Source organism: Hermetia illucens, chromosome 4 (genome assembly GCF_905115235.1).
Source record: "Hermetia illucens chromosome 4, iHerIll2.2.curated.20191125, whole genome shotgun sequence".
NCBI classification, from domain to species: Eukaryota; Metazoa; Arthropoda; class Insecta; order Diptera; family Stratiomyidae; genus Hermetia; species Hermetia illucens.
Genome location: NC_051852.1, coordinates 29,262,203 through 29,277,814, shown reverse-complemented (window position 1 = coordinate 29,277,814; position 15,612 = coordinate 29,262,203). Strand labels below are relative to the sequence as shown.

The following is a 15,612-nucleotide window of genomic DNA, read 5'->3' as shown; positions in this document are numbered from 1 at the left end:
GCTCTAATTAATGGCAAAATTATCGTGTTGTCGAACTTCATCGGAGCTGACACAGCAGTCAAGATACTACAAGGGAGTTAGTTCGACCACCCTTAACATTCAATTTCAAAGTTTATGAGTGCGAGTCATGGAAGTTAACTCCGTAGAAATTAGTGTGTGCATGTGCAGTTATTTGCATTTCACACAAATAAGTTGTAGTCGGTGTTGTTTGGTTACGATGTCGAGTTGAAACTGGATGCTTCAGGTTTTGCGTATTTCTTATATAAAAACATTTGAAGAACATTGATCCTTTTAGTACCTAGCACGTAATGTATATGCATATATTGTCAGGACGTCCACTTTCGCCCACCATGGAACATAAAACCTGAGAAACGATGGCGAACCAACACCAACAGCTCTACTACCAAACCCTTTATCCATTTCCATGTGGAGACCGCTGGGAGTTTCTTCTTAAGGAAAAGCTGCAGACGGAGAGGGATGAGGTCTCCCGGTTGTACTAACTGATTCTCCATGTTGGGGGTTGGGTGGGGCTGACAACCCTACCCGGAAACAACTTGTTACGAAGCTACAAAAGAACTGGATTGCCAACGGAACGAAAACGGAATAACGATTTGCGCATTTTCTCATGGAACGTGCGCTCCCTGTACAGATCGAATGCTGCCCAGCAGCTAGCCGATACCCGCTCTCAATATCACGCTGATGTAACAGCGTAACAAGAGATGCGCTGGACAGTGGCGACCCAGTAAACCATGTGCTCAGAGTAGGTTTCTTAGTCAGCCAAAAATTGAAACCTGTTATCGGCTTTGAAAATATAAGCCAGCGGCTGCGCTTGCGAGGCAAATGTAGAAACATAGTAGAAACCCTCGAAGCTTGTCCCAGGTATGATATCAAAATCATACTTGGAGATTTTAACAGTTAAGTAGGGACGAAGCTCGTATTCAGGCGATACGTTGGCTCCCATAGCTTATAACTATCTCGTTAGCATGGTGCTTCGGGCTCGAATAACAACACCACCTAGAATACCATCTCATAATCAGGTGAGAGCTCACACAAGCTAGCCAGAATTCGGTATTCCGACGAAATTAATAAGACCGAGATCATTCAACATCAACAACGGAAAAAGTAGTCCGTGATGGTGAGGTAAATGCGAGAGGCACCCCAACTGCTGGCTTATGCTGACGATATCGACATTATGGGAAGGCGTACAAACTGCTTTCATCCAAATCGAGCAGCCGGTAATGAGCGCGAGATCTTGGGTTGCACATCAATAAAGGCAAAAGGAAATATATGGTGGCAACGTCAGCACCGAAAGCGACAGAACCAACAACATCGAATCGCACTGGTCAAACGAGAATAATAAAGATGGAAGATTACAACATCTTTGAAATCGTTGACAACTTCTCCTATCAAGGATCACCAGGAAAATCACAACCGACAACAGCGAGGTTCCTTTAATTCTCCGTATACATATTTCGATTCCGCTGAAGAGAATTAAAGGAACCTCATTCACTTAAAAGGAAATACTCTTAAGCGAGAATTGCTTTTGCATCTTCATCGCTAGGAACCATAAATAAATGTTCAAACACAATTTTTTTTCAAATTTACGTCTCAATGCCTTGCACGGTCAGAGTTGAACTGATGGTGCCGTCCTGCTTGTCGGTACATGTATGGTGTTTTCAGTCCAATAGAGGGGTTAATTCACAGGCATGCCGGATTGTGTATAGCTGCCTTAAGTTCGGCTGAGGATATAAAGATCGTGAAGATTAATTCGAGTATTCACGACAAGATCCTTATAAGAGAAAGTAATGGAAATCCAATAATATAAGTTGAAAGAGGTGTCGAGACAGAAAACTTCCGGGGAAAATTGACGAGAAACTTTGGCTAACATTAAGTGCCAACTTATTTTGTGTACACCAACGAGCCAGAGTGTTTAGGTTTGAAGCGATTTGGTTCTACAGCCGAATCAACAACAAAAAATAAATAGTTTCAAATCATCTCGATAAAGAAAATAGGGGCAAGTAAATAAATAAGGAAAGTCATTAATGGAGAAGAGAATAGAAATTAACCAAGGATGAAACCTTGGAGGAATCCAGATGAGGGCAAGCAGTTGAAATGCAACTGTTGGAGGGGACGCTACTTAATCTATCATTTAGGTAAGACTTCAAGCAGGAGAGTATTCATCTCGTTCATACAGAACTCTTCCGCTCTCCAGGTGAGCCTACAACCGACCTTTTCCTGGATTCTACTGAATTGAAGACTAAACATAGAACTGATCGTTAAAAAGGCCTGTACAGCCCTCTATGTCTACAAGAGTGGTTCGTAAGAAATACGAAAAAGCCAAGCTGAAAAGGACCAAAGAACCATGTGTGCGGGTGCTACTGGCACGCTGCAATCCTGCCCGACAGACGACTTAAATGTACTACATCTCCTTCCCTGGGCCTCCATACTAAGGGGGAAACCCACTCTAGAACCTTAAGTATCACGTAGCAAAATTTCATGCACGAAAAAAATATTGTTTGAAATATCGTTCCGGCAGACTTGAAATTTGTTGTTTTGAGAAAAATGCATTTGAAGTTTTCAGCACCTAAATTGGAGCAATGAAAGGGACCATTCAGGCTTTAACTGTCTTTTTTCGTAGATGGAACTTTACTATGTGATTCTTAAGATATTAAAGATAATTTTAAAAAATTTTGCTGTGGTTTTTGCAACAAAGAAAACTGGAAGACCGGCACTGTGTTGCTCTCTCTGGCGGCCAGTCGATGGCTGGGGCATGATCCGAGCGATCATGATGATGGCTGATGAGGCAGTGCAGAGACTGAAGTCTTGTCTGGGTGGGCACGTTCCTCTGGTCTCAAAGTCATAGGAACATAGAGGGAAATGGGCGGGTGGGCGGATTGGATTGATGGAGCTGTGCTATTGGCATTCATTCGGCCAGTGCAGTCGGCTTCTTGGAAGCGATTATGGAGAAATGACAAAGGCTCACCACCTGCGGTAAGTCAAGGACGATCTGTCCATAGTATAGCAAGACCCGATTGTGAGAGCCTTTGAGCCACCCACACAAATGCGGTTTGCATTTTAGAAATTGTGGAGAAGGGGAAATGCCTTCAGACATTTCCTTTGCAATTACCCAGCTTTAGCTAGCTCTCTAAGGAAAACGATATATTTCAAACACATTAAGCGATGCATCTTCCAAAAGTCGCAACCAATCTCCCAATAAGTTAATAAAGAACAAAAGTACTGCATGGTCTGGACAACTTTCAGTACTGTTGATAAATTCTGCCTTGCTCTCTACAGAGCACATGTGAACTTGAAGGATGGTTGTCTCTTGCTTGTTTTGGAAGATCATCTGAATGTGAAGTTATGAACTTGTAAATTGTATAATGCATATTCCAGATTGGGAATGTGTATGCCATTCTACCCACATAATCGCCTTTTCCACATATTCCACTCAGTTCAAGCATTTATAATCAGTTAAGCAAAATCCTACCAAGAACACGTCGTTCCAAGCAATATCCCCAATATTATCCGCAAGAAAGGTGCTTAAACCACTTCTTGCCTGAATTTTCAATCAGTTTCTTTCCAGCGGACAATTTTCTACTGCATTGGCAATATGAAGACGAATTGCGGAATCGGATGTATGAATAGCAAAGATTCTGACGATGACGAAACCTTGGATCACATGGGTACATTTCTGGTGCTTCTAGCGAAAGTAAATGCAACTGCAAATACCATTTCCTTGGTTAATTCATCATCACATCCCCTAACTAGCGATTCATCTGCGTAGCTGTCGTTATACGTGCATTGTCATACCCAAAGAATAGTCCGACTTTATCCAAATAATGACAAGCTTTTCGAGATCCACGAGATAAAATTTTTCTTTTATTTCTGGATTTAAAACGAAACTTTGAAAACTTTATCCAGGACTATATGGTTAAAATTGCACACCGATTTTGCGGAGTGGCGTTGAAGCGTTGGAAAATAATTTTCATATTTTATACTGGTTATATTGCACGACTACTGAAGGGACCGCCTCTTATTCCACAAAATTCGTGGAGGAAAAGAACTTACAATTAGCCAACTAATGGCTAATGTCAAAGACCCGACATTCTTTGGTAACAAGGACGAGTTCGTTCTTCTCTATGGTTCTAAAGTGCGGGCTGGGGTCTTCCAATAAGATGTACCCTGAACACCTAGTGTGAGTAATGTCCGCCTAGCACTTTGTCTAGGAACCAGCCACCTATTCTGATCGCTCTCTGCACCAGGGAGCAAGATCTATATACTTTCGAAAAGGTATGGATGACAAGGAAGGAGTCGCTTTATCAGAAGGAGGCCAAAGGCAATAATCCTGGGAGAGCGAGTCGAGGAGTGGATGGGTCACATGATTCATCAAAGATTGTATTATAATTTTACCGAAGGCATGACGAGGTTGATTATTACTTAACCTTATAACTTAGCTTGCAGGGATATCTTCCGTTTTATTTGCACAAGATCCATAAATCACGGTGGTCGTGCAAAGGGCTCCTTAGTGATGACCCTCATATTATCGTGTTATGTATCGCTTTTCTGCCGGAAGGCGAATTAATTGAAATCATATTAAAGTGAAAACATTTGTAGCCTGAATGGTCTCTTGCACTAGAGGCATTCTTAAAGCGAAAAAGACGAAGATTTATAGGACAGACGGCATAGTAACTGAGGACTTCTGAACTTCGGGCCGTAAGTTCATAAAATGAAGAGACTTAACCTGATGTAATGTGTCAAACGGTTCCAGGGTATTGAGCTTGAGGTAAGAGAGGCCTCGAAACAGGAATCTGGAGTGCTGAACTTGAAGGCATTATACAGATCTTCCTATCAAAAAAGAATGATGTTAAAAGGGAAACAAAAACGAAGTAGCTGAAGAAGTCATTTTTGAATTTTGGCTGAACAATTGAATTAATAATTGACATTTACCCTTCTCTGGTTCCATTTGAGTATCAGATTTATATGCTAATAGCTCCAACAGTTTTTAATTCACTTGGACTTCAAGGATGCTTCCTTTCATATCTCCTTTGATGAGCAAGATACACAACTAACATTTTTATCTTGCTTTACGAATATGGGTTTATGATACTACCTTTTAGCAATAAACAATTCGCCGGCTACAAGAGGCTATAAGAGTTTTCTTTAGAAGTCCATCTACCGCAGACATTTGTTTTATGGTCTGAAAGTTTCAATTGTATTGGATAAAAATGGAAACACAAGTTTACAAGAATCAAAGCTCGGTTACTATAAATTATGCCATTCCATGAATTAAAGTTGGCATGAAATGCTGACTAAAAGTGGCAATGTATGGAATACAGTTCAAAGGGTGGGATCATGAAACTTTCGGAGAAAGGGGACCGCTGAATTTGAGATGTTGGTACGGTTCTTTCAAGAATGATGACTTTAATGGTCGATTCTTTATCCACGATGACGAGCAACTGAAGAAGTGGAAGGAACACCTCATATTGGCTCTTAAACGTATCACATTCGCTGAAGAGAAATCATTTCAATCATCAATGCACTCAAAGCGGGTAAAGCCGATGGGCTCGATTGTCTCTCGCAGATTATTTATCGTTACACCTGCAGTTCTGTCAATTCCACTCGTACGGAAATTCAGAGAGTGGGGATGATCGTTAAAATCCCAAAGAAGGAGACCTGTTTTGAGTGTGACAATTTTAGAGATATCAGCGTGCTACTTGCCGTCGCAAAGATAATAGTTAAAATAATTCTTGAAATGTATCAAAGAACATCTCGAAAGCTTTATAGACAGAGAGCAGGCTGGTTTCCGTTCTCCATTCTCCTGCATTAACCACATCAACACCCTACGGATCATCTTGGAACGGTGCGGGGAGTTTAGATCTTCGCTTCGCCTGCGCTTTACCGATTTCAGGAAAGCTTTTGGCAGCGTGAACAGGGACTGTATTTGGCGTGTTCTACACCGGAGGGGCATTCCGGCGAAACTGACAGCTATTATCAGAGCGACATATGATGGCGTAAAATGTTACGTGCTGTATCGAGGTACAATCTCAGAGTGCAAAAGGAAATCGGCCAGGGTTGCATCTTGTCATCGATGACTTTTTTCATGCTGCAACGAAGAACATGGTCGGGCCATAATCGGAAGGCCGAAGTGGTAGTAGATAGGTCACATATTAAGGAGGAGCGAAAATTCTATTGGTTACTACGCTATGCAGTAGAACGCATTTTCTCAAGACGGCGAGGAGGTCGCTCCAAGAAGGGATCGCGGGAAGTCCTAGGGGTAGTTGAAGAGTATTTCAGCGAATGGTGGCGCGAAGGTGTGGTTGACGCGCTATACCTCACAAGTGACCTGTATAAGATAAAAAACAAATAAAAAGGAGTTCCAGGGAGAATTTTGATCTTATTCTGTGGAGAAGCACGTGGATTGAGTCCATAATATTCCTTCCCACAAATGCGAATTGCTTTCACCAAAAATACAATGAAGAATTTGCTGCGTTTCTATCAACCAATTCCAATCCTACTTGCTGCACACACGCTTTTATAGAACTATAGTATTGTATCCACAATGTTCTGCATAAATTCAACTTCCAAATAATTAAAATAGCTCACCTGTCTGTAATCTATCTACACTATATCAATCCACTTTACAGCTTATATTCATAATGTGCGGAAAGAGAGCGTCTTCCATGCCACCGATTCGTTGGATAATTCACATTGAGAAACTGCTAGGATGTCATATCGCCTCCAGTATGCCTTCGTGACATCCTCTTATTGGGGGTAGTTGTTGCGCTACTTGAACTAAAATGATTCTGTGGCAAAGGACTATTCGTCAAGTCGAAAGCGATCTTATTTGCCTGCAGTAACGATTGCTGTTGTTGTGGTGAAAAATGCGGGTAGGAATAAAGCTGTTGCTGTTGATCTGGACTAAATCTAACTCGGCTTTGTTGTGACGAAATTGATTCTTTGGCGCTAAGGTATGAGCTGTCATCACTAGTCAGTGAATCCGGAGGAGTAGGATTTGTTGGTGTTCCTGCATCTGAATTGCATGTATTGATTTTTTGACTTGACGTTGAATACTTTTTCAAGCTTGAACGCAGCTTATTGCCGTGCGTCTGTTCTAATAAGCCGCCGTGTTCGAAGGCTAGGTTGTTAGGGCTATTCAGTACGGATTGGTCGTAGGAATTATGCGCACTCGTCGGTGGCATTGGCTGACTTCCACTTGGGTAGTTGTGATGATTTTGTTGGTGGAATGGTAAGTTTTCGTAGTCTCGTATTCTATTTACATTTGGATATTGTAAGTTATTTACAGGTCCGGCACTTGGTCTTTCTGTTCTACGCTGTGTATCGCTTAAATTCAGATGGCTGAAGTCGTACAGAGATGTCAATTCGTCCGGTTCTGATCGAAAAGCTTGATTAATGTTAGATTGCGAAGATATATTCGAAAGAGTTCGTCGATGTCCAGCTGCGATGCCCATTTGAGGGACACGCGCCGGTCGTGGTTGTTCGTAGCCGTATTCGGGGTGGTAGCGTGGATGTTCGGTTGAGTAGTCTGGATACGATTTACAGTCCCGCTCGTATGCCATGTTAACTTCTGGTCGATAGGGAAAATAATTTGAGCCTAAAACAACGTATAAATAAGAATTTTAATGGATTTTTAATGAAAACTAGGGAAGTTTCACTAACCAAAATAGCCGCTTCCATACTGCATTGAATCTTTCTCTACATTTGGAACATGTTGTCTAACTAAGTAATCTCCAGGCACATAAATCGGTGCACGACCGTCCAAACGAATCAGATGATCTCTTTCTGCATAGTCACTAGTATTATTATCCGTGAACGATGATACACTAGTTTTTCGTCGTGGGGAAGGAGTTGGCGGTAGTGTGCTTACTCCGCCTAACGAAGAAGATAGCCCACTTGAAGTGTTTGTTGTGAAATTTGAACCTAAACCACTAGTGGTTGATATTGTCGATGGGAGAAAGTGTTGCGGTGAGTCGATGTGCCTCAGAGGCGTATCGTCCGGAACTAAAGTCATTGCAGTAAGCATCGGCCTGAAATATAAATGAATTATTGCGATTGAACTATTTAAAGGAGTTGCCTTGCTCATACCTAGTATGCTTGGTCGGTCCATGGTAGGTATTCCTTCCAAGCGTTCGATCACTCGTTGCTGCAAACTCATTCTCATCTGGCTCACTGGCTACATCCATACTATTTAGAATAGATGGCGGTTGCAGCATTGGATGCACTGGCGAAACATTCGACATTCGAACATCATAGCCAGCAGCAACACCCGCAAGGAGGGCCGCCATATTATACAGTAAAATTTCAATAACTGATAGTTTTGGTTTTCGATAATAGTCGCCCGAATACAACGTCGGCATCGGTATATTCGGTGTGAATCGATTCATTAGTAGTAGATTTGGTGAACAAAGTGGCACTTCGGGACCTAAAGCTATTGGCGGACTCCATTCATCCTGATTATTGTAACCTATGATTTTGTTTGCGACGTTGTTTGTAATATTTAGTAGCACACAGGCAGCAGCAATTTCCATATTAGAATTGGTAGAGACACACACATGCAAATAGTGTGGGTGGGCATGAAGTGGAAGAAAAAGAGAGAAAGAAACAAATATTCATATGGGGGTGGAACTTTTAACTTTGTGATACTTTCGGGATGATATGGTGGGGGTAAAATTAGTTTTATGTTGATCAGTTTACAATGGAACGAGTGCAATTAGTTTGATTCTATTCTATGCTGTAATTGCATTCGAGGAATATCTTCAAGTCAGTTTATTTTCAACAGAAAACTAATGATTGGTCAAACAAAGTCCAAAAAACCAGTGGACCATCAAATAAAGTCCAAGCAAATTTCACACAAAATAAATTTTAGTATAAAAGTCAAAATCATGAGTGTAAAGTCAAAATCACTTTATCCAATATTTCCTGCGCCTACAGTCAGGACCAACGGAGATTATAAGAAATTTGTTAGATATTTTCAATTGTGTCGTATAAACAGTCTGTCTGGGTAGTATAAATCGAACATCGCAAAACATATGAAAACCTTTCCTGTGCAATCCTCCCTCAATTATCATTGCAACTGTTCTACCCTTCAATTTATCAAACGCTACAAGCCTTACGAAACAAGTGTTAAAAAAAACATGCGGTAAAAGCGCGAACCTCTTCAAAAGAGGGTCTAAATGCTGAATTATTTTAGTAATACAAGAGTCAGTCAAATATGAATGATCTTAATTTTTTCTTACTTTTCTAGTACCATTTTTTATAGGATTTTAAACGCTTTCCTGATTTTGTCATCATAAAAAAATAAATATTAAGTCTAAAGCTAATGGCAAACAAGAAGTTTATTGCATTCTGACGTTTGTTGCGGCAGCGTTATGCCGGTCTCGTTAGAATAATAGTACCCTGAGTTGTAGGCCACATTGGGTTAGAAGGCAATGACGCAGTGGGCGAGCTAGCCAGGGAAGGAGCAGGGACGCTGCTATATGGGCCAGAGTCATCGGAAATGGGACCATGGTTATGACGCTGAAAAACGAAGAGGAACGGCTGGGGGAACTGTACTGAGAATGGAACAATCCAGGGTTCTCGTGGGAGGACACGAACTCAAGCGCTCGAAAGATTGTTTAAATCTTGCCAAGAAGAGGCTCCGAATCGTGGTAAAAAATACTCACTGGTAACTGCAAGCTAAATTATCACCTGCGGAAATTGGGGATGTTTACGAACATTGGCGATAGATTCTGTGAGGAGGTTGATGAAACAGTGCTCGACACCTGTGCAAGGTAGGTTGAGGCACCTGGAAGAATACTTAATACCCAGAAATAGGGTACATAATACAGTTCCTGTCAGTAATGGGCTTGCTTGACATACTGTAGTTAGTAGGTATACCATAGCCAGTAAAGGAGCATAATAATTCTTTTAGGACGCAGTGCGTCGTCTTTTGATTATTATTACCGAAACAGGCCAAAAGTTCCTGGTGTATGTCCAAAGAGTCATTTTCTTTTTGTATTCAGATGAAAGTAGCTAAGGAAACCATCGCCCTGAGAATTTTGAGAAGTCAGGTTCCTCCCTGATTATAGAATATGACTTAGACCAATTGAAGAAGCAATTTCATTGAGGCTAAGGTGTATGTCCGTCTCCAAAAATTTTATTTTTATTCCAAGTATTTGGTTGTTCCATATGAAATGGTCGATTTGGCAATCAAGTGAAGTAAGTTGCGATTTTGGTGTATCAAACCACCACCAGTTGGCGCTGTTGGTGTCGGATAATGAAGTATAAATACTCTTACATTTAATCAAGGAATCGTTTCAGTTTTGACTATTGTTGTGATAACGGTGAATAAAAAGGAAAAAAGGATGGAAAAGAGCCAAGAACGTATCTTTTTCTGTATGAGTTCAAACTCGGTCATAAAGCAGCGGAGGCGACTAGGAACATTAACAGCGCATTTGGAACTGATACAGTAAGCGAACGAACCACACGGCGGTGGTTCGAAAGATTCCGGTCAGGTGACATAAACCTTCAAAGTGAGACATTACAGAGAAACTGGGCGTACACTATTCAACAGTTTTCCAACACTTGCAACAACTTGGAAAGGTGAAAAAGCACAACAAGTGGGTTCTGCGTGCCCTTACGGAGCAGAACGTGGCGCTTCGAATGGAAATTTACTTTTACTTTCCCGCAACAGAACCGAACCCCTTTCGCACAGAATAGTGACATGTGATGAAAAGTGGATATTATACGAAAATCGTCGCCGATCAGCACAATGGCTAGATGCTGATGAGTCATCGAAGCATATGCCGAAACCGAGCCTCCATCCGACGAAGGTAATGGTGACTGTTTGGTGGTCTACAGCTGCAGTTATCCACTATTCTTTTTCGGCACTTGGAGAAACGATAAATGCACAGAAATACTGTGCCCAACTCGAGGAAATACACCAAAAATTGAGAATTCAACAGCCGAGATTAGTCAACAGAGATGGTGTGATACTCCTTCACGACAATGCACAACCTCATGTATCCAGAACAACGGTTCAAACGTTGAACGAATTGCAGTATGAGACTCTGCCTCATCCACCATATTCACCGGACATTTCGCCAACCGACTACCACTTTTTTAAACATTTGGATCATTTTTTGGCGGATAAACAATTTAGGAATGAAGAGGCCACCAAAATTACCTTCGACGATTTTATCAACACCTGAAAATTTGACTTCTAAGAAACTGGCATACATGCTCTTGTATTTCGCTTGGAGAAGTGTTTTGAATCGACTGGCACCTATTTTGATTAATTAAATAAATTTTTGTAAGCTTTACAGCCGTTTCAAATTTTAGTACCAAATCTGCCATTTCATGTACAACAACCTAATATATTTTCTGCTGAGGTATGAGTTCGGGGACGTTGATCATAACTGATTTTCCACCATATGTTGGATTTCGCAAAAATGTTTGTGTCATTTGCACCCAGGGGTATTAAGGGAAAGTATCATCTCCAAATTGGGCTTGTTTAACTAGTTTACAATTTCTGAAGGTTTCAATTTTTTTTAAAAAAAGTTTTATAATGATCCGTTGTACAATGAAAGTAGAAACCTTTTGCCTACTCATTGCTCTTCCATCGACTGAATAAGATTCAAAATGGCTACCGCGGTGTGACAAGAGCCAAACCGAATTTCTGGAAAAATGGCCTGACCTGACACATCCCGTTTATATTTGACTTACCCTTTTATAAATAAATGAAAAATATTTTAAATTTATAGACGTTAAAAAGGGAACTGCTTTAAAACTAAGGTTATACAAAAACAGCATGACGTTCATTTTGCCGAGAAAGTTAATAAATTAAGAAGTATAAATCTGAAATAAGGAACCACAACCAAATTATTTAAACATTTTTTTATATTTTCTGGGTAATGAATTTTTTTCTGCGATTTTCCTCTACAAAGAAAATTTATATCGTCAACAATAATTTCAGCAATTCTACAATTTCCTTTTATCCTTTGTGTAGGCCAAACTAAAAATCGCAGAAACTGAGATATAAAATTATGAAATTAAGAAAATGGATATAATAAACTAAGTGTCCTGCAAAATGTGCTTAAATCTACAGAGACTTAACAATTAATAATTCGTCTAGATTTAATCATTATTCCGTCACCATCTTTCTAGGGGCATTTAGAGTTCTATTTCAGGGGTCGGAAACTGTCACAAAATTACTTGTTAAAAATTTAGAATGTTTGAGAAGGAATTATATTGAAGTAGCGCATTATCCTTTATTTGGCTATTAAATATTATAGTCTTTGCGATGATTAGGTGGTTATTTGCACAGGCAATGATAGACATTTGAATTGAAGACGATGAAAAGTGAAGACAACCGCGGGATGTGAATAGTTTAAAAGACGAGATATTTTTAGTAAGTATGGATCGTAGAAGATGCGAAGCAAGAGTATATATTGTTGTCAAGTTTAATATTTAATTTATAATCAAGGACATTATTTGAAACGTACTTACATTTATTTTCCTATGCCGGCATTTGTGGACGAATAATGTTTACAGCCATTATAGACCCAGGGTTTCAGTTAGTAAGAGATGACTTTCTCATTTAGGTTGGTTATTAGAAAGTGAAAAAAACTGGAGGCTCCCATGGATCTAATCCTTTTCAATGGGTCAAATCAGGAACTCAGCCGTCATAAAGAAGCCAAAGTAAGATCCTATTGTCAAAATAACGGGTACGAGACTTCAGTCAGCCCGATCTGCTATGAAGACAACCTTGCCCATGGGACAGTATAAAATTTCTTTCGGCCAAGGCACCACCCCCAGTTTGTACCACGACTTATCCAAAGGTATCCTTCAAGATGTTTACGTGTAAACGGTGGCAGTCGTCTGATGATCCAAAGTTTTGATTAATACGGTAGCGTAGAAAACTCGGTTTGGCTAAGTTTTCGCCCTAAAACCATGGAACAATAATATTATTGACTTAAAATCCCAACATAAAGTTTGACAATATATCATCGAAGATACAAGCCCCCCCCCCCTCTTACATGGTGACTTCGAAGTCTACTGTGATAAACAACCGCTTTTTATTTCCCCTACAACCAGGATGCACATATTGGTGGAGCATCTATTAGAGCTAACTAATATCCCAATGGCAAAGTTTTATTGGATTGCTCTAATAGGTTATTATATTGGGGTAGTTCCAAACTAATGGAATAAACGATTCTCAAAAATGTCTACTCCAATCTCCAAAAAAGTCTGGGTCAAAGGATAATGCCCCTTTTCACCCCCGTCTCATCAAGCCCGAGCATACCAAATCAACTACTACAATTGAGTGAGCAACGCTGATGAAAACCAGCAGCATTAAAGAAACTTTGAAGATGAGATGTGCCTTTTTAGTTCCCCAAACTAGCAAAATGTCTCGATGAATCTTAAAATTCACAACGCAAAGGTGGGTGGTAAAAGTATACTTCATCCGAATTCTGAAAACCAAACCCACCAACGATTTAAATCGACTAAACGATCATTTTTGGAATGCCTTCTTGAACAAGCAACCTCTAAATTAGGCTTTAGTATTAGAATACGAAAATCAACCGTGGAGCTTATCCCAAAACAGCTTTTCAGAGTCACTGTAGTTCCCGCCATCTTCGTCTTATGTTTACGGCTTATAAGGAATGAGGCTAGGCCAGACGGGAAGGGTTGGAAATGGGAGAATTTCCACCGAGCCCAAAGTTACCTCAGGAGCCCGGAATATAAATGAATGTTCGTTAAATTGACCCAACAGGTATCATATTTCAGGCAGAACTATACGCCGTCCTATTGGCAGTAGAGGAATGTGTGTGGGAAACTGGAATCGCCGCGCCAATCGAATTTGCTTAAACGGTCAAGGAAAGTGCACTAAACGGTACAGAATTATTACGAGGTACTAGTTGAATTCGATTGACTGAATTAAGAGCTCCTAATGTAGGTGTCAGAGCTCGCCAGCATAATTGGTAATGAAAATGCCTACACATTGGTTCGACAAGCGTATGGCTCCACAATGCTGGGATAAAAACAGGCTTTTGAGTTATATCATACCATCTACTGTAGAAATTGTTCTGGAAAATTTAAGGATTCACGTATCTAAGTGAATTTCAACTGCTGTCGACAGGCGGACATTTGAGATATTAACTGTGACCGTGCTAAAAGGTGACATTAAAACTATCAGAATACTGTCTTTTAAACTACTCTCTTCAGTATTCCATACGCAACGGGCTGGCTTACTCCGGCTTAAGCCTAGGACATCTCAGAAGGCTTATTCATAGAAGAAACTATATCATCTGAATTTAGAGACCTTAGGAGTCCTTAGCTGGTTGGGATGCAGAGAGATAGCCGGCGAACGACGCTCAGAAAAGCAAATAAATAAAGGACTTAAGCCGAAGACATCTCAGAAAGCTTCTTTATAGAAGAAACTATGAGGGTGTCTCAAATTTAAACGGGACTGATTTTTTTAAGGTTCCGAAGGGATCTGGAAAGGATTTATGCAGAGGTAGGCGGTACTTTTATTAAAAAAGGAAACCGGCCGTAATTCTTTCGAACCCCTTGATGTCAAAACAAACCATCAATGGGAAAGAAATGTACGTGTCCGCAGAGCAAGGAATTATTATTATTAAGTTTTCGGTCAAGGAGGGAGTGAATCCCACCGAAATTTTGGAACGATTGCACGCACAGTTCGGAGAAAATACCCTTTCAAGGAAACGAGAATTTTCGTGGCTTAAAGAATTCTTCAGGGGGCCTGAAGAAGTCGATAATCTCCGCAGTCGGCGCCCAAGGAGATTATTGGGATGCAGAGAGATAGCCTACAAACGGCACTCCGAAAGCAAAATAATACCATTCATCGCATGCGTCGAATTCCATAGTTTTAATATTCGCACCAACACGTACAGTCGTTTCCTAATAATATATGTGACGAACAGGTAGACAAACACAAAATCTTAAAGAAGGATCAATAAAAATTAATTGTAGCAAAAACTTTGGGAGTGCAGGCATTTCTTAACTTCGATAATTGCGTGATTTGTACTAGTGGAGAAATTCCTATAGTTTTTATCGAACGGAATGTGATATTAACGTTGCTAACTATCAACCGAGAGGTATTCCAGTCGTGGGTTTTTTGGAGCTTAATTTCAATTGCTAGAGCTGGGCTCTGACACGCTTTCTTACGAGAAATCGATTATCTTTCATTTGTCTAACCTCGAATTTCTTAGAAATATGTCTTTCCGTAGTTCTGTAACCTTAGCTCCTGGATATTGCGGCGTTTTCATTTTCCCAAAATTCATCTTGTTTAACTCAAGTTTTTAGTCGATTTATAACACATAGAATTATCAACTATCATGAAGAAAAATTCTAGAAATAATATTGCAGATTGCATATTAATTATAAATTTCTTCACTAAAACTTCACAATGTTCAGAATCTTGAAATGGGCTTTCCATTCACGATTGACCAAGGATTTAGAGTATGTATTTAATGGGGCATAGGGATACCAATGATAACGGACTGCGGGTTCTTCAGGTAGCAGTGTCGCACGAAATGGTTGTTGGAAGTATCTGGTTTGCGCGGAAAGCGGTCCACAAACATACGTGACCAC

At 40.3% G+C, this 15,612-nt stretch overlaps 1 protein-coding gene across 2 annotated transcripts in view; it reads right to left on the bottom strand.

Annotated features, from left to right (window-relative positions):
* Window positions 1-1,246: 1,246 nt before the first annotated feature.
* Window positions 1,247-15,612, bottom strand: part of LOC119653408 (mitogen-activated protein kinase kinase kinase 11) — a 55,172-nt gene continuing 40,806 nt past the window's right edge. For both annotated transcript variants that reach the window (XM_038057973.1, XM_038057974.1), the window contains 3 exons: window positions 8,104-8,482; window positions 7,678-8,045; window positions 1,247-7,612 (listed from right to left, as the gene is read on the bottom strand). In XM_038057973.1, the coding sequence (XP_037913901.1) occupies window positions 6,720-7,612; window positions 7,678-8,045; window positions 8,104-8,482 (1,640 nt within the window). In that variant the 3' untranslated portion in view covers window positions 1,247-6,719. The remainder of the gene's footprint in view (window positions 7,613-7,677; window positions 8,046-8,103; window positions 8,483-15,612) is intronic.